At 42.0% G+C, this 20187-nt stretch overlaps 1 protein-coding gene across 1 annotated transcript in view; it reads left to right on the top strand.

Annotated features, from left to right (window-relative positions):
- Positions 1-10989, top strand: part of plppr2b (phospholipid phosphatase related 2b) — a 36320-nt gene extending 25331 nt beyond the window's left edge. The window contains exons 4-8 of the mRNA XM_028405794.1: positions 8025-8145; positions 8544-8794; positions 9207-9383; positions 9580-9735; positions 9927-10989. Of these exons, the coding sequence (XP_028261595.1) occupies positions 8025-8145; positions 8544-8794; positions 9207-9383; positions 9580-9735; positions 9927-9959 (738 nt within the window). The 3' untranslated portion in view covers positions 9960-10989. The remainder of the gene's footprint in view (positions 1-8024; positions 8146-8543; positions 8795-9206; positions 9384-9579; positions 9736-9926) is intronic.
- Positions 10990-20187: the final 9198 nt, after the last annotated feature.

The following is a 20187-nucleotide window of genomic DNA, read 5'->3' as shown; positions in this document are numbered from 1 at the left end:
CTATAATCAGGATAAGATAGAGGGAGAGAGGAGAAAATGCAGAGAGACAAGAAAGAAAACAGGCAAAGAGGAATATCGGGGTCATATACCTCCAACTGCGGTTAGAACCGCGCTGAGTTTAACACGATTTGAACTGTGAGAGGGGATTTGTGATAGGAAGAAAGAGGCATAAAAGGACAGTTTATATTTGTATCAGTAAAGAAAAAAAGGGAAAAAATGTAGCCTAGTTTCCTCCACAAAGACCTGGGAAAGCTGCCCTACAAAGCACAGAATAAAAGCAGGGTGAGACAGAGATGAGATGGATGGAGAGAGTGTGGGTGATGCTGAAGCTGAAGCAGCTAAATTGTCATGGTTACCATCACTGGTGTATGGGAAGGCTGCCTGTGTGTGTGTTTAAAGCACAGCACTGGGCTTGCAGTGTCAACAGATGTCATGTGATATTTACAGAAGCTTTGGCGTAATCCTAATTGTGTTTCTTCTCACAAAAACTACAGAAGAGCTGTTCTTTCAGCATTACATCATTTTTTTAGAAGGTGGACTTGACACCACAATGCACATTATTAACACAAATCACAGACACACAGATCAGGATTTACACACACAGCCACCATAAGAGGCTGTCAGGGTGTGAAAGCTAAATTTACCATTTCTCTCATGATAGCCCGAGGAGTGTTAATGATGAAGAATCCAGAAAAACATCTGGAACAAAGAACAGACACACTAAGCTCAACACATTTCCGCACTCACCCTTAAGCTTATCACGCTTTTTGTATGCTGTGACGTCAAACCGGCAACTATTGCTGCATCACTTAATCCAGATATTACTCACAGTGCGTGGTGCATTTACGTGATGCTACGCTAACACAAAAGTGGATCTCTGCATTTTACATGAATGTCTGACGACCGTGTGTGTGTGTGTGTGTGTGTGTGTGTGTGCTACATACCTATCAGTTTTAAAAATGTATCAGAGTTTGGGGGCAGATAGATAGATAGATAGATAGATCTGTAATCTATAATCTATAATATACAATCTACAGTCTACATCTCCACCAAAACATATGCAGGTATGATGCACTTGATCAGTTGTTTTGCAGTGTGCTGGTTATATAAACAGCTTATTTTGGTTTCAAAATATTTCTGCTTTGGGTTTAGGCACAAAATACAAATGAAGATTTGGGACTTTATTGTGTGATGGAGTTTTGCCAATGTGCTGTGCTGCAAATTGAAAGCGACAGTCGTATGAACATTCAGGATAACCCTACCATTTTAAAAAAGAAACACCTGTGTAAAAATGTAGAGCTCATAGTTAAACACCTGCTCCATTGTCTCTATATGCATTTTTGGAAAATTAGGGCCTCAGCTGACAACATGATCACAATAATCATTTTTCATTCTTTTGATGTTTTTTTTTTGATCCTCATACTTGGATTTTGTACAGCTAAACTTCACACAGACACACATATTGTGTGGAACCAAGTCACATCCTACAATTAACTGTCACTGTGTCACAATACATTTAAAAAAACGAAATGATAAATCAAAGAAAGCCAATTATAAACCCGAGTTTCTCCCATCGCTCCTCCAAAAACACACACATGGTCTCTGTGCCTCCTCTGTTTCCCTGGAGCTCTCTTCAATGCACTGTATTCTATAGTTTTCAGAGTTGAGAGGTTTTCACACACACACACACTCATTTGTGCATGAACACATGCATCAACAACAAAAACACCATGTGATCTGTGTTCTTTGAGGGGGGGGGGGCAGTTTGTGTTTGTTCTTCTTCATCTTCTACTCTATTTTCTCCATTATCTCCATGTCCTCTCATTCCTAGCCCCTGTGGGCTTTATTTCTCCTCAGGTATTGAGACAAAAAAAATAGTCTGTCTCTGATTTAAGTTTGAATCATACCATCTCCTCTCATTACATGAGATCTTTATCGGACTGACAAAATACAGTCAACAACGGCCTTAAAAAAGCAGCAACTGCCTCCAGAAAAGAGTCAACATCTGCTCAAACTAATTGGCTGCCAAGTCGGATTCTTCACCTTGATCTAGAGGATTTCAAGTCAAGGATTTCAAGTCGAGCATAAAACTTTACCCACTATGAGATTAGGAATGAAAGTTTGAACGGTACTGGCAGGATGCTGCCATGTGCATTTTCATACTCTCACAGCACATTGTCTTGCATTAGATTATATTGTTTATTGTAAGGAAATGTCCTGTCTTCTTCTTCCCCTTCTTCTCCCCTATTCGTTTTATACAACCAGCGAGATGTGTCATGGTTTGAGGTTCTTGATTCTTCTTGAAGCTTTCTTTCTGCCCCTGTGACTCCCTCATTGTTTTCACCTGTGTCTCATTGAAGACTTTCTTTACTTCCCTCTGTGTGTTGCTAGATTGGTGATGTTAAATTGCATCAGTGCTTTGACACATTCCAGCAGTTTGACAGAAATGCTGCTGACTCTTAAGTTTTACTCAGGTTTTCACAAAACATGTCACATAAAATGCAATGAAATATGAGATAAGATAAGATGATCCTTTATTAGTCCCCCACAGGGGAAATTCTGATATATATGCTTACTATATTTGCCACTATGCTAGCTCTGTTTAACCAGTTCTTTTGTGGTCACTTGCACATCATCCTGACACAGTAATGGCATTAGTCCCAGCTGTTGCACAGTGTGATGATTAACCTATTTCTGAAGTGTGCTACAGAATTGCCTGTGGCTGGATTTTGTTGCCTTCTTGTCCCAGTAAATCTCGATCATAATGCGATCAGCAATCAGTTTTGCAGGCGTGCTAACACAGCTTACAAGTCTAGTATCAACGGTTTTACCTTGGTTTCTGTCTTGATGAAAAAATGTCATAAATTCACAAGATTGCTGCTAACTATTAGTATAGTATAACAAAGCTCTTTCTCTGAAACCAGCTGCCCAGGCAGTGAAACAAAAGGTTTATTGATGTTACGTAAGCTGAGGAGATTTCAGTGTCATGTCATATCTATTTTCATGAGTGGAGCATAGAGTTACACTGAATATAAAACCATTTATTAGTCTGCAGTGAACAACTACTTTAGGGAAAGCTCTACAAAAATCACGAGTGCTTTGCAGCGATGCATGAATGAGATTTCTGAAGCTTGTGGATTGTGTTTGGCATCTCTTAAAGTTTATTAGAATGGCACAGGCATGTCGAGGAGTGAAGGAACCCCACTAATCAATGCCACTAATCCATGCCACTAATCAATGCCACTAAAATGAGTGTTCGAACAAATGAATCACAGAGCTGCAATGAAACCATCTACTGAAGTTCTGCAAGATGTCTGCAAGCGCTTAGTAAACATGAAATGTAAGAGGTTGTAGCGTTTTGTCTGTTCACTGCATGAATATTGATTTTGATAAACACAGAATTGTGAATTACAGGCTGCTAGATGGAGAGAGACCTTTTATTATTTCAAATGTCTGATCTATAAAGCAGCAGGAAATAACATTTCAGTAACGATTTAGTCTTTGACTGTGAAAAAAAAGTTTTAAATTCAGTGTGAGCCCATCACCATTGGATATCAATGCAAGCTTGCTTGGGAAAAAAAGACAACTGGTTAAAGGCTAGAACATGACAACCACTTCCCTAATAGGGATGTACACATCATTCTCCTTTACTGCATGAAGCAGGGAGAAAACATAGCAGAGGAAAGTAACCAGACCATCCGCTGCCTGTCTGATCTTATTATCTGTAGCTGCTCCTTATCTGATACAACACGCTGTCTGAAGCAATGAACAGCACCACTGTCACACCAGAAATGAATCATTCATTTAAATGTATAAGCCTGCAAAAATACATGTTTCAACAAGCCGTCAACACCTGGAAACTTCTATAACATTAACGAACACATACAGACACGCACACACATAACAAATGCTTCTCCCTCAGACTTCTTACACACGCTTTCAGCTTCTTGCTGAAAGATTGCTTTGCACCGTACAATCTGCAAACATTTGTCCGAGGCAGCATAGAAATAAGCAGTTAATGTCAGATCCCTGTCTGCACCCTTCTACTCTTGACAGGCTTGCTGTGCATGCTAACTTCTTTAACAGAGTTTAGCTGTTTGGTCAGTTTCCTTGTGCATTTACTTGTTTATATAGGCTACAGTATATTTTTAAATATAGAAAAGTTAGAATTCATGTGTTTCTGGCCCTGCCACAAACATCTGCACAGGCTCCTGTTTACCCTCTAATGACTTAACAGACCTAATATGACAGAAAGTATGAATTCAGCTTGATGATTTGTGAGTCATCCCTAATATAAGATAAACATGGAAATTATCTACAGGAGACTAAGACTGCTATGCTGTAGATTGGTGTATTTCCATCTCAAGCGCCCATTTAAGAACTTTTTAACACTTTTGTGTTGGCTGCATTTTGCAGGCAGTGTGGATGTTGCCATGATAGACCTCTTCTCTTTGATCTGTAGTCTCAGTTGCACTGCGATAAACAGCCAGCAACATAATGTCTGTCATTTTTTGGTTGCTAGCTGCTGCCTCTATCATCAGTGGCTACTGTCTCCTCCACATATCTTCTGCTTGTCCTCTAAGGATCACTTAGGAGAGCACATTAGGAGAGTTTTAACATGAGCCAGGATAAGAGGGGTTCAATTCAATCTACATTTTCTCAGGTTGCAGAGACACTGTGTTCTTGCGATGTTTTGAATCTCTTCATGCACCCTAAGTAGATCACCTCACTGCACATGAACCCTCCCTCTGTCAGGAATTTTAAGATGGCAGACTTACTATATGCAGGATGACAGTCAGTTGGAGTTTAAGCAAAAACAGATTTCTTTAATTGGTCCAAGGTCTAAGTCACAGGCAGGCAGTGAAGCAAAGGTACACAAGGATTAAACAAACAACGGTCCAAAAAAAAAAAAACACGGTAAGGTCTACACAAAGATCCGGGAGACACACTAATACTAATACTAGAAGTAACTCAAAAAGGCTCACGAAGATCTCACTATAATTGCACACAGGCTGTCAAGAAGGCTGGTAAGCTTGGATGACTTTTGTCACCATGTGTAGGGAAGACACACATGATATACAGAGGGAAGGGAGAAACAATGAGACACAGGTGGGACACATTAGGGCCGAGCAGGTAACACCTGAAACCAGAGGAAGGTCAACAGGAAATAATTCAAAACCACAAGGTCAAACTAGAACTAATACAAACACAACAAAGCTGCAAAATAAAAGCCCTGGCTCAGGCTGAAGCCCTGACACCCTCAGGTGTTTAGATTCAGGTTGTATACCACACCTAAATGGACGGAAGGCTTCTTGTGTTTCTTGCAGCAACATACTTTCCATGCATTTAAAGCCAAGTTTGAGAACAACCTTACTTTGTTGTGTTGCTTTCTCAGTAGATCTCATAATGACCCCACCAGTGTTCACAGTATCTGAGTGTTACGTATCAAGGCAGCATTTCCCTGTATAGAACAACAGGAAGCTCTGGCTTCTGGAGGACTGATAGGTGTCACCTCACTCGCTGCAGGAGACGTGGCAGGACTGGACAGGATGAATGAAATGAATGAAAGTCTCTCCTGAAATATGGCAGGATGAAATCTGTCATGTGTAAGTGTGTGTGTAATAGTGCAAGATGTTGGAGGGAAAAGACAAACCAAACTCCAGGGAGCAGGTGTCACTACTTAACCGCTGTATATATGTATATATCATCGAAATGTTTTCATTTTGTCACTCGTTGGTGACTTTTCATTTGTTCCCTTGATGGTAATATGGAGATTTTATTTAATCATGGGCGGTGTGTGATGATTCTGGAGCAGCTTAGAGGTATTATAATCCAGCTGTCTCATCGTGGGCGCCCACCAGCTCTGCCAAGGAGCCTGCAGCAAGGCACTGAACCTCCACCAGCTTATACTGTAATGATAGATGGCTGACCCTCACACACGTCTGCCTTGTCAGCAAGGCACAGTCAAATCAGTGTGAGGATACTGTGCTCACATCACAGATTTAGCAAAACAGATGAACATTTTCTCTATGATATTATTTAGACAACACGTTTACATTATTTACAACACAATAATGCACTATAGACCATATATTTTAATCATTCGTATGATTGGTGGCTTTGTTTTACTATGTTGTTGCTGCTTGCTGTTTCTCTGTTTGGCATGGATGTCCTGCACTAATTAAAACATTAAATGTACAAGTTTATTTAACATTAATGCATGCCTGAAACATACGCATTTCTCCGGCTGCATTTCTACATGTTGACAGGGGCAGTGACTCATTACGATTGTAGCCAAAAATGGTGGCAGCATGATGGGAATGGTTTTCCTTGTAAATTGTGTTTAATGTTTTGAATTTGTGTATTTTTATTGTATATTTATTCTTTACCAGACCCTGTTTTTAATGCCTTTAACATTGGTTTTTGTACCATATCCAGCAACCATTAAGCTAACAGTGAGAGAAAACAAAACAGCTCATGGTGTCACGGAACTCAAACCCCTGTCTCCTGGTGAAAGTCCACTGCGTTCCATAGACCTCTACTTTCCCCCACCAATCTTGCAGCTTTACTGGTCCTATTTTGAGAAGACATTGTGTAATACAATCATATATTCTGTTAACGTGACTGTAACATGATGCTGTATGTCAGGCAATACATCTATATAGTCTGTTAGCAGAAACATTTACATGTGTCATATTTGGCAGGTAGTGTTTTTTCATGAGATGATGAAAACATCACAGAACAGGTTTATTCCAATAATAACTGAAATATGGCCACAAACAGGGGAGGCAAGGTGAAAGATGACTCTAGATTTTCCCCTCACCGCATATGGACACTTCATCAAGTACCCTTAGATTCACGATGGAATGTACAGTTAATGGGGGAGGTCATAGTTTTGTTAAAGTATGTTACAACATACATATGGGGAAATAAGTCTGTCCATCACCTTCTTGTAATTCAATTATTGTCAAAATTCAACTAATAGGATGAAAACATTTCTGCTTTTACTTTATACAAAAGAAGCAAATTCCCAATCGATTGTAAGATCACTAATGATTGAATCCCTGTAAATGATATATTCACTATATGCCAAGGTTCAAAGGTGAAGACAGAAGGTGAAACAGAAACAACATCACTGGCACCAACATTAAATCCAAACCTCTCCTCTCTGTGTTGCATAGCTTTGCAGCACTCTGGTCATGTCATGCTCCGAAGACATAATTTATGCTGACACCCAGCCTTACAACTCTCATCACTGTGTACCTTCTGTTGGTCGTTCTTAGTCCATAACACCAATGCTAGCAGAAACTTCAGCCTTCATCTGTCATGCTGAGGCCAGTGAGCTTCGGTACATTAGCATCGTCCCACGCTGCTGGCTCTGGGTCATGCATATTGTATGAGCATGTAACCTGCATCCGTCCGTGCTTCTGTCAGCAGAGGTCCCCTGATCAGACAAGTTCAGTATGCAGAGTGTAGTGGTGTACAGGAATGTGTAGTGTGTTGTTTAGGCAATTTATTCCCCTGTCAAAAGAGATCAGGGTCCAGCTGATGTGGCTCTCAGACGGTTAAGATCAGGAGTGGAGATCAGAGTGACCTTAAACATTGCTACTGTTTAATGAAAATTATAATAGATGGGTTAGATTGATGCTGATCTTGGTTATTTTTAAGGCAAGGTGTAGTTAGGATTTTATGCAGCAGCAGTAAAATGTGTACAGAAAAATGAATAGTTGAAAAGGTCTGTGAGACACTGGGGTCAACAAACACCCACTGATGACAGTGAATGGGATGTGTTAATGTAGGGATTTACTAAAAGCAGCATGAAATCAGCCAAGTGGTGAGGGAAATTTTAATCGCTGCTCGGCTGAGGGTGGAACACTCGTGAATAATTCTACTGCTCACCATATTTAATTGGCAGAATATTCAGTGGCTGATCAATACTTAAGCAGACAGTTTAGCTTTCTGTTTCACACAAAATGCTTGAGGTTTTTCCTCCTTCTATCTTTCTCTCTCTCTCTGTGAACCAGATTTTGATCGGGGAAGTGACCAGTTTCTTTGTGAAGACGGAAGGAGCTCAGGAGAAGACCATAGTGACCGCTGACTGCTGCTATTTCAACCCTCTCCTCCGCAGGATCGTACGTTTTCTGGGTCAGTCAGAGTCCTAAAGATCAGAGGTTCTTTTGCTTTCACTAATAGAGCCTCTGTACTCTGGGACCAAGACTCATTAAGATTCACACCACCACTCCTCTGCCATACAGTATGTGCACTAGACAAGAGGAGCCCTTGTCCTGAGCGAGGGTCTCCTGTGGACAAATTGTGCTCTTCTTTTCATGTCCGGTTCTGTGGAGGCCCTGTGATCTCTTGCAATATCTCTGTATAGAGGATTGAAGATAGAAAGTAAAAATAGCAGAGGCTGTGGCTGTCCAGCCTTTAACTCCCACACACATTACTGTCAGTAGCAACATGTTAATCCACATTTGAGCTTTTGTTGTTGCCTTTTCAGTTTACAGATATGGACATTTTCCCTGTCTCTCTGCATCACTCAGGTGTTTACTCATTCGGCCTCTTCACCACCACCATCTTTGCCAATGCCGGCCAAGTGGTGACAGGAAACCAGACGCCTCATTTCCTGTCCGCCTGCAAGCCAAACTACACCGCTCTGGGTTGCCAGTCTCCACTGCAGTACATCACAGAGAGGCGAGCCTGCACAGGAAACCCATACGTGGTGGCATCTGCCCGCAAATCCTTCCCCTCCAAAGACGCAGCGCTCAGCTTTTATTCAGCCATCTACACAGTGGTAGGAAGCTTTATTTTTTGGAAAACAGAAAGAAAGTAGAAGTTAAAGATCCCTCAGTTTTGTTGTTCTTTTACGGTACCATGAACCTTTTTTTCCTTTGAGTGTAAATAAATGTGCATGCTCTGAGACAGCCTGTAAAATTTAAAGCATTTAAACATGAAAATATTTATATTCAACAGTTTTTTCCTTTTACATTTAACCAGCCATGACAGTCTTTTTTTTTTTAGTGCAGCCTCTCAGCTGCTCTAAAATCCCTGCAGAGTGCGGCCTCTGGTGGCGTAATCAAGCAATTAAACCAGTGAGCAGGCAGCACAGTTTGTATAATCTCAGCTGGATGGTTGTGGCCTAAAGATTCAACACCTGCTTCGTCCTACCTTCATTTCTGTATGTTTCTTATATTACTGTCTTCCAGATGTACGTGACCCTGGTTTTCAGGACCAAAGGAACCCGTCTGATGAAGCCCACCCTATGCCTGGTGCTGCTGTCTCTGGCTGTGCTGGTGGGAGTGGTGCGGGTGACTGAACACAGGAACCACTGGAACGACGTCCTGGCTGGATTTGTTACGGGTGGAGCCATCGCTGTCTTCCTGGTGAGACAAAGGGAAAATAGGAGGGGATGAAGAAGGAGTTGAGGAAGAGGAAGGTGTTAAAGGTTATGAATAGGATTTCTCATGAATCTGCTGCCCCTCGTGGTTTCAGCGTGCTTATATTTTCACTTCTCTTCCTTTCATTGCATACGTTTTCTTTGTCTTTTTCTCATACCCTGTTTTGTCTGCTCTCCGTCAGGTGTCATGTGTGATCAACAATTTCCAGCCAACCCAGATAGCCATGCCGATGCCTCCTCCTCCTCCACCGCAACAGCGTCCAGAGCCCTCCATTGGGCTTCCCCTTCTCAGCCTGCCCCGTGTGGAGAGTCCACTCGAAAAGTTAAGTGGCCTCCAGGTAAGGGGTGGGGAATAGTAATATAAGAATAGAACCAATAGAATTAAATATTCCTGTCTGCATGTGACACTTCTTTTGTGTGATTTGTCAGGTGTGTCCTTTGTCTCTCTCTCTTCTGTCCCCTCAGGCAATATTTAGAAAAGTTTTTTAGACTCTTACTACCTTCTCTCTTTCCCTTTCACCCCTGTTAGGCTCCAGGGCTACCGTATTCTGAGATCACATGACCATCAGCCAATCCCGTCCCCCGCTCCTCCCGATGTGCTCCTCCCCTCACGGCGTTGCCTCACCAGCGCAGTCTAGACCTGCCCACTGAATGCCCCCAGCCCTGCCCTGCTCACCCTGAAGGGCGACAGCCTCTTCGACGAGTCAAATCCACCCAGGTCTGAGGGCGTCACTGGTCACAGGAGGAGGCAGCTCATACACATGGCGAGCTTGGCATGCAGGGGGACAGACTTCCTGCACTGTGCTGTCCTGTTTGCCCACCAATATGGCTGCCCTCTTTCTTTTCTTTTTTTGGGTGTGAAGCACTCAAAGACTTAACTAAAGCCAGAGCTGTTAAAGCAATACTGTGTCCTATTTCCTTGTCCTGTTTTCCACAAAGGCTCAACAGTGACTCTAAAGACTGTTGGCTGGTTATGACTTGATATTTAAACTCCACGGAGCTGAGGGTCTGGAGATGAAAGAAAATCCCACTCTCAATACTATTTTGTACCACTCAGGACAATTAAATGAAAACGAGCAAAGGACAGCCACACAACAAAGACCTTTGTGTAATCTGAAGGCAGGTACCGTACAGTATTACAATGGTACAGATTTGTTTTTTTCTGTCCTCAACGATAACAGGAGATGCTGTCAAAGAGAAGCACTTTTGTAAAGTATAGCACAGATGAACCGATTTAGTGTTCAGTAAACTGTGTGGTATGTTATTATTATTAATTTTTTTATATATTGTGTGAAGTGATAGAAGAGAGATTTATACACACCAGAGCTGTGCTTGTGACACCACATTTTGTCATTGAAATCCTCCCTGAAGTGAACTCATCAGCTTTCCAAATATCGAAACTCTTTACTATTCAGGTGTGTGTTATAAATGTACGTTTGTTGTCAATGCTGTGAAATATTTGGAAAGTGTTATGATTTGATTGGCTGATTTAGCCCCATGTGGAGGTCTTAGCCAAGTTTTCATTCATTGTCTTTTTTTCCAGGTACATTTATTCTTACATATATATCATCTGATGTTTTTGCACATCTGTCCCGTCCAGTTGTTTGATGCGTTGTTGACTATGACAGTGAAGGCACAGAATGGTGTGTAAGACCTCTGAGTTTTGTATAGTTTTGTACAGTAAATAGGTTTACTTTACACAGTATATAACACATTATCATTATGTTTCAATCGTGTGAACAATGTGAAGCCACCTGAAGCTGTCTTGTGGGAACGCTGAGTGAGTAGCCTGACCTGAAGCAGGACTGTAGCGCAGCAGAGAGGAAGCGAGTGGAATTCAACAGCACGTGTGTGCGGCTCTGCTCAGGTCAGAAGGACACTGCGGGCAGGTTACTAGTGTTCGCAGTGGGTTATATTAAGAAGATGCTACAGTTTCGTTAAGCGTGTGCGCGCGTGTATGTGTGTGCTTGATGGGATATGTGTGTGCGTGTGTGTTTATAATGAGCACATTGTATGGCAGCATAACTGCTAATTTGGCAATCTGTTTTCTTAAGTTAAACTGTCAAAAGTAGCTGCTATAATTACACACTTGTGCTTGTGTGTAAATGCAGGCCTTCAAAGGACCCCTGTCAAGGCGTCCTAACAATGCCTGTTATAGCAGAAGGTGCTCATTATAGCTCTGAGATTACCTACAGTAAAACTTTTCAGTCACATTTTTTTGTAAACAACTGAAACAATATAGAGAACACCGTAACTGTCCAAATAATATTATTTTCATGTTAAAATGTCTCTGTTTTGTATTTATTTACCAAAATAAATTGCAATTATCACACATTGTTACGGGATGGGTTTAAATTCCTTGCACCATTTAATAATTTTATTCTGTTAATTCCATGTTTTAATGCTGTACATACAGCAGCATAGTGTCCTGTGATAATTTGGAGGATAACATGGACATAGGAGACATGTTCCAATTTAACAGGAAGTGACAATCACATGACACTCAATGCATTAAAATTCCCCAAAAAATATTATTTATTATTTGCTTGTTTGTTTTTGTCGTAGAAACAGCTTTGGGTTGTTCATCAATTTCTAAGATTTACTATGCATTCTGACAGCTAGACTCACTTTCTCTGCATGAACACTGGCAGATCGTTAGTATGGAATGGATTCACACTAATGGGAATGTACTGCCCCTCAGTGGCCTTCATAAGGCTTCTTTGAGAAGTGCAGTGCTGGTTATAGTCCATCCATCAGTTAAGTTAAATTACCAATACTGTAAAAATGTAAAATTCCTCCTTAAACTACATAACTTAATCATTCAGATAAATCTGAGGGGTCATCATCATTGACTAGTATTATTTATTATTTATGAAACCAACTAAAACTGTCAATCAAATGTAGTTATGATAGAAGTCTAAAGTGGCATGGAATGGAAATCCTCATAAACCTCAAAATTATAGTACAGTTCCCACAACCAATAAGAATATCTGCTTCAAAAACCTGAATAATTTTGCAGCCAGCTCAGATTGAACAGTTGTAGTCAGCAGCTGTGGGCTCAGGGTGGTGCTGTTTACCATGCTTAAAGTGGAAAAACAAGTGGGGGAGCTTTCAGAATACAACTGTTTTAATGGTTATGAAAAATATGAAAAAACAAAAAAATATTAAAAGTATTTTTACTTACCTCTGCTGGCCCGCAGCTAGCATTAGTCATCAAGCTAATAAATATAATGTAATGGCACAATTACTTTGAAATACAGACTCTCTCTCTCCCTCCCTCCCTCTCTCTCTCGCTCTCTCTCTCTTAATTGCCTCAATCTCTTCCCGCCCCCTCTTTGTGTTCCTTTGAGTTTGTGTTTGTCAGTCTTGTTAACGACAAGACACACACACACACACAGAGAGAGAGAGAGACATGCACGCACGCACTCTCTGCACTCTCTCGACAACATTATCTTTTCCGGAAATTGCTTCTCAAGCACAGCCAGAGCCCCATTAGAAAAGAAGAGCTCTACGCAGTAACCTTTTTAAAAAGCCATTAGTGATGCACCTGCTTCTCTCTCTTTCTCTCTCTCTCTGTTCCTATTTGTGTGTCCTATTTGTCTCTCTTGTTAACACTGACACACACACACACTCATACGGTTTCTCCACCATCATGACTGCCAGCATCCACATTCCCCCCAATCCTACAAACTGACTACTGAGCGCACTTCCACTCCAATTAGAGTGTGAATCACTTACATCTGTAAGTTCTGCCTCAGAGTGCAAAAACCACTCAATTTAATAATTTATGTGTGTTATTCTAATGGCTTGTGACTGTTAAATCAGTGTTTTGGACATGAGTAATTCTCTCTCAAAGCCCCACACTGAGAAAACAGGATATTTCCTAACACGTCAAGTCACTACAGCTTAGTTTCCTCCATTAGAGATGAATGAGGAGAGACTGAAAGAGTGTTAACATCTGCCGCTTTGAGCACTGCCTATGCTAAATCAGTGGCACAAAACATGTGTGTATGCAACTAAGTGGTTTTCAAACATGTGTGCGAGGGGAAAAAAAGGCATTTTAATCATCCAAGTCTGTTTAAGTGTATTGGAGAGGATGGCTGCTTATTACTCTTATGTTTCCTCTGTCTGAGGACTACACATTTGAAAAGTGAAGATCGGGTAAACATTTTGAAGCACACATGAACATCCAAGTGAACTGACAATGCTCAAGTTGTATTGTGGGTAATGTAGGCACAAGATTGTTAAAATTGCCCATCAATACAAGAGAGAGAGAGAGAGAGAGAGTGCAATGATATTACACATTTCATTTAGAGGGTCACATATGAGTGATTGTGTATGATTTCCTGAGATGGAGTGAACCTTGCTCTCTGACTCAGTGTCTGTCTGTTTGGCGTAATGCTCCTGACCCTCAGGGTTACACACTGTCTGGGACAGAACTGTGTGTGTGTGTGAGACAGAGAGAGAGAGAGAGAGAGGAAAGAAAAAAGAAAGAACGGGAAGTAGGAGTATGTGAAAGTGTGGTTTATCACATCCCAAAACAAACCAGAGGCCCCCGGGTAATAAAATGTACTATCTGTCATAGTAAATTACAAAAAGTGGTCTATGCCTTGCTGCAGTCTCCTGATTATGCTCAGTGGTCTGCCTCTGACAATTACGAAGCCATTAACACTGTGTGAGTGTGTGTACATGTGTGTGCATATCAGAAAGAGAGAGAGAGAGAGAGAGAGAGAGAGACTGTGTGGCTGTGGATTTGAGAAATATCATTTATTTTATGGCCCTGAAGGCTCCAGTGCCTCGCAGCTTCGCTCTTTTGGGCACTTAAAAATCAAATATACATGTTTGCTGCTCTGTTTTCTGTTGTATCTGACAAAAAAAGAAAAAGAGGGTACAAAACAAATGAACAAAAAGTCTAGCATTTTACTCTCACACACACATGTTGGGTTTTGAGGGGGCAGGATAGAATCATAAAAGGTCTCACCATCAATCCCATCCAGCACGTCGGCTAACAAAGCCAGAGGTCCCATTAGGTATAGGTTTAATTCTCTCTCTCTCTCTTTCACACACACACAGAAATGAACACACCTATAGGGAATAGTAACCTGTGTCGAGGAAATGATCACTCTATTTCTAATCAATATAAATACACCAATATTACACCAAGAAAAAACTAAAAGATAACACTATTAATGCAATATATTTGATAATACAATACCAAACATTTAATGTGCTAGAATAAAACAGGAACATTTTCAAGGAGATTTAAATGTCTTTTTATGCATAACATTAACCCAGCAGTAAATCTAAACTACACATTACAAGTCCTATTGTTTCATATATGCATGATTCATCTCTTTGAAGAAAATCACATTGTTTTGCAGCAGCAGTCCCAGCAGTTCCATGTTCTCACCTCTGTGCCTGTGTAAGTGTGTGAACATGGGGTCCAAGATGTTAGAGCAGCCAGGAGATCAGATTCTTATTTTACTCCATGAGGCCATTGTCACTGATTTTACGACTTGATGTGCTTTTGTGTTTTGTTGTTTTCATGACAAATGACCCCATGTGACTGTGCAATTTTTATGTAATGAATGTGGATTGTCCCTTTTTAAAAGAAAATCTCTAGTTAAATCAACATATCAACAATAAAATCTAGCAGCATTAGACTGTTGGATGCATTAATGCATTGCATTATAATTTAAACATATTTATTAGGAACATTATGATCAAGCACCACAAAAAGCACTAGTGTGTGACAAAGACAATAGAAGTTATAAAACACGTGTTCAAGGCTCCCTATATTTTGTTTTTCTTGGAAGCTTTACTACTATTTGACATAGTGAAGCAAATTAATCACTCGCTCTACACGTGCATCAGTTCATTGTGCAAACTATTTGTGAATTTCACTATTGCCTACCGGCGCTCCATCATGGTCTCTGAAGTTCCCGGACCCCATCTATCCCAGGAAGTCGCCGCACCATGGGGCATGCTCCTCGGTAGGAGGACTTAAGATACAGGCATGGACAAGAAGAGAGAGGAAGAGAGAGACGATGAGGAGGAGATGACCAGAAGAGGAGGAGGAGGAGGAGGAAGAGAGGTGAGAGGTTGCAGAGGAGTTGCATGGCACGGGGACGCTGCTGCTGCATGAGGCGCCATCGCTCCATCCATCCCTCCCTCGGAGAGAATGGAAAAAACAAGGAGTGGTTATGTGATTCCCCAGCAAGCAGGAGAAGAAGCGCACAGTGGAGAAAGGAATAGCAGCAGGGGAGGGGGGGCGTTTCCCTGCACAGCACAGTCTCTTCTCACACTTCAGCATGGATACAATGTGTGGCATATGGCTTTTTCGTGGCAGCTGACAGAAAGGTGGACATAGCGGTAAGTTAATTTTATCACACACACATATATAAATATATTTATCTGGTTGTGATTTGGACACAGTTCTCACGGCGGCGTTGCTCTGGGTCTCATCACTTTACACTGTCCTGATAATTAGAGATATTTGTTGATAATCCCCTGAAGTGAAGAAGACAGGACTTGTAGATTTAAGCTTTCGGGAGCCTGCTTAATAGCGCAGCATGACACGAGATTAACGCCCGATCAATTTCTCGCTGGCACGCTTTATGATTTGATAAACTGAACAGGTTGGTCCCAACATGCATCAGTCCCCTAAGTGCCTATCAAATTACTTGATGGGGGACTGCACCTGCACGCAGCTTCATATTTAACAGCGTCCTTTGTGGCGAAAAAATAAAGAAATCTCCATGCAAAGGGTTAAATATTCAATCCACGCTTGCCACTCTGAACTGGGTTCTCCTTGTCAGTGGGAGCGGATGTATTTACAAACAAAGAAAGCTTAATATCCAAGCCTGTCACGTAGAGGACAGGTGCTGGCTATCTGCAATTTTACAGTGGTTGTGTCTGCTTATCTGGGCTAGTAGGCCAACTGGAGCCTCTATATGCATTAAGGCCCTGCAAAGATTAAGAAAACCAAAGTGTCTCTGCTGAGTTTGAAAGTTTGATAGAGAGGGTCTAGCTCTTTATTCTGCACTCTAGGCTGAATTTCTTGCAAGAGCCATCACTGGGTCATTCATTTGTGTTTGTGTGTCTGTGTAGTGAGTATTATACTCCACAGTGTAGCCAAAATGACTAGAAAGATTTGCTGTTGCAGGCATAAGCATAAACATCCTCATAACAGCGCCTTTAGTTCCAAGCAATTAAGCAGCAATGTGCAAGCAGCATCCCTGGTGTCGGCCTCAGTCTCCATCTCAAGTCTGTCTTGTCTTTGCCCCCCTAGCGCAGATACACTTTTCAGTCTGTACCCGATTTGAAACACTAGGTACATTAAAGGATTGATACGTCAGACATAAATATGAAACACAGACTGATTTTCTTTCATTAGGCCCTCCAGCTGGAGCCAGTTCACTTTCAATCAAGTCAATTTCAGGAAATGGATTTTCTTATAAATGCAAACCAGATGTCTTTCACCGCAAAATAAACTTCTTACTTAGTTTCCACAGCGATTATTGGTGATCAGTTTTAATGAAAAGTAAGGTGTCTGTCTGTACATTCACAGCTGCTGTTCCAGGCACACCCATATTGTCAGTGTCATAGCTTATCATAGCTTAACCTCTGCATACACAGCTCACACCACACTGAAGCATGTCTTCAAATTATAGGAAGACATCCCAGTGACAGTGAGCAGACACAGACCAGTCCTGCGTAGTGAAGAAGAGGGCAGCAGCAGGGTGTATTTTTACACCAGATCTCTGACACCTACGTACATCTCTTCACAGCTCTTGGTGAGAACAGAAGACACGTCCACTTGAGTTGTCATCATCAGACAGACATGGACAGTTGGAATGGAGAGAGAGAGAGAGAGAGAGAGAGAGATGAGGAAGAGAAGACTATAGAACAGTGTTGGTAATGAGGGAGACGTCAAGATCTTCTCAACATGACGGGACCCCAGCTAGTTTTTTTGCCACTTCCCTTACAATGACAGCAGGTTAGGAAATAAGACTACAGGAGTGAGGGAGGTGAGAGGATTGTCAGTGGCAAATGGGAACTTTCCTGGAGTGTCAGGTTTCATGGTGCGCAGCTTTGATAGGTGGAGGGATACATACAATGATGTATGCTTCGTGTTTGTGACTGAATGCATAAACAAGCTGATCCCAAGGAGGAAAAAGTAACAAACACGGGGCAAAAACAGCAGAGGGATCACGATGATTAGAGAGGAAAGGTTAACAGGAAAAGAAAAGTGCAGACAGTCGAGTCATGTTTGTAAACCAGCCCTGAGTGTTTCCAGGGGGAGCTGTCTGTGGTGCTGATGCAACCCCGATCCTCCACACCACCTCCCACTTTTCCCAGTGACTCTCCTACTCCCTCGTTGTCTCCTCCTCAGCTGTTGACTGACAGCTACTGTGTCTCTAATTGGCAAGTGAGGAAAGGGAAGAGTCAGCCTTATTCTCCATGGGACAGACCAAGAAAGAGAGAACGCGAGTGAGTGTGCTGAGGTGGGGAGGAGGAAATGATGGGGAGGGGGGGGGGGGGCATATCCAGAAGACAAGGAAGGAGATAGAGAGTAGAAAGAAGTGGAAGGAAGAGACGAGGAGGTGAAAGGCTGAACATCTGTTTGGTAATCATTCTCTCCCTCTCAGTGCAGTGTAACACATACTGACACCTATTTGATAATTGGTGAGCCTGCCCTCTCCCTCAGCACTTGGTTAAATGGTTGCTTGATACCTTGGAGAGCAAAGGGACTAGCTGTTGGCAGTGTGATCTGTTTACTCGGCACAGCTCAGGTAAAGATGCATAGCAAGCTGTCAGTCTGTGTGGATATACAGTAGAGTGTAGTGCATGTGTGGCTATTGCATAAAGCTTGCAACATGTGCCAGAAATGTGTATTATGCCTTCAGAGGCAGCAACTGCCGCGTTATCGTTCAAGGATAAATATGATCTCTTTTGTGTCTTTTATCTCAGGTACTGTCCTCAAAGATTCCACACTGCAATCTCACTTAGAGTGTAGGAGAGCCGAAGGGGAGGCGCACAGAACAGGAGCTCCGCAGCCGGAGAGAGCTTCGAAGGTGGAGGAGGAGGTGGGCATCTTTGCTCCGGTCTCGACCACGGGTATTCTTGGGTTGATAATACAGATGTGGATGTTATTGCTTGAGAATACGCGTAGTTGAGTGGAAGCTTTGTCGCCAACACTGGACCAATAACCAGAGTGCTAATACTGTATATAAAGTACACTACAATGATTAGAGACTTGTTAATGTAGAGACAAAAACAGAGGAGGCTTTTAATTAAGAATCTAGAGGTGACTCTTGTCTGATTTTGTTCAATCGGAATAAAAAAAACCCAGAATGCAATCAGGGGCGAGCCAGGTGCCCAAATCAAATCCAGCCACTCAATAGTTTTTTTCTTATCACTGTAGGTTTTATCAACCATGTCTCTTTACATCTGTGGAGGAAATTAGTTTGTGTCGTCAGCTAGCCTCTCCTGCAGTGGGGCTGGCGAGGACGCCTTGCACCGTGCCACTAAGCTAAACCACCCTCAGGTATTAGTTCAGGGAGCTTAACACAAAAGTCTTCAGGCTCAGACGTTAATTCCAAACCTTCTTGATTACACACTCTTGTCATTCAGTCGTGCACACAGGTGATCCCATAATCTTATCGGTTGATGGGTGTCTTTCTCAGCCCTTCACACTGCGCTCTGAACATTTGCCTCGTGCTGAACAGAATCTTAAGTTGTGCAAGATTGGATGACTGCAAGGCCACAAGATGCTACATTTTAAGTGCACATATAACCCACCATCCCGCTGCACTACCAAATACTTCTTGCATTCCTATTTTTGACTCCCCGGCTCATACTAAAAATGTGTGAGAGTTTGATGCCTGTAGCAGCAGCAACAGGAGACAGTAACACATGAGGACATGTCAAGGCTCGCACCCGTGGCTGACATTTCAGCATCCGACTCAGCTGACTGGCTGTCATGATGGAGACTCAGACCCACACACTCACACACATATAACCGTACAAGGGTTCACATAATCTACATGCCTGTAGGGAAATGGGAGGGGGATTGATGGATCTTAGGAAAACAAGTCATCCAGATAGATCACACTCATGCACACACTTCAGCCAATAGGTTCACTGGGTCCATGTGCCAGCGGGGGTGGAATAAGGGATTGACTGATTTTATGGGTAACTATTTTTAGTCAGAATGATGGATGTTTATGTCTTTTATTGATCAAGTTGAGGTGTGGGTTTGAAGAATTCCCAGACATTAGGGCATGCTGATTAATCAGGTAGCAAAGGTGTCGGAATAATACATCTTGAATTACATTTTTGCTACATTAGCATTATTGCTAAGTATTATAAATTAGAAAATCAACAATTCATTGCAAATTCAGCAGTACATTAGCATCTAGTTGTGCCTGTGATAAATTACACTCTTATCATTAACACTTCCATGATTTCTTTCCACTGTGTAAGCAAATCTGTTGTTTGTAATTTATACAAATTTCAGTCGGACGTCGTATAAACTTGTTGATTGGGCAAAGCCATTTCTGCGGTTTTGTGTGTATTTGTGTGTGCATGTGTGCGTGCTTCTAAGCAACAAAATGACTATTGTGAGCACAGCTCCAGGTGCCTAGCAACCAAATCGCTGTTTCCTTGGCAACAGTTGCCTTGCACTCACTGTGTGGGTGATTGGCAGCCTTGACAACGGAGACGGAGTGACACTTGACCTCGCGTGCTGAATGGGAGAGGAGAAAGAAGGAGCAAGAAATAGCAGA

Source organism: Parambassis ranga, chromosome 1 (genome assembly GCF_900634625.1).
Source record: "Parambassis ranga chromosome 1, fParRan2.1, whole genome shotgun sequence".
NCBI classification, from domain to species: domain Eukaryota; kingdom Metazoa; phylum Chordata; class Actinopteri; family Ambassidae; genus Parambassis; species Parambassis ranga.
Note: the sequence above shows the minus strand (reverse complement) of the source record. Positions and strands in the feature narration are given on the sequence as shown.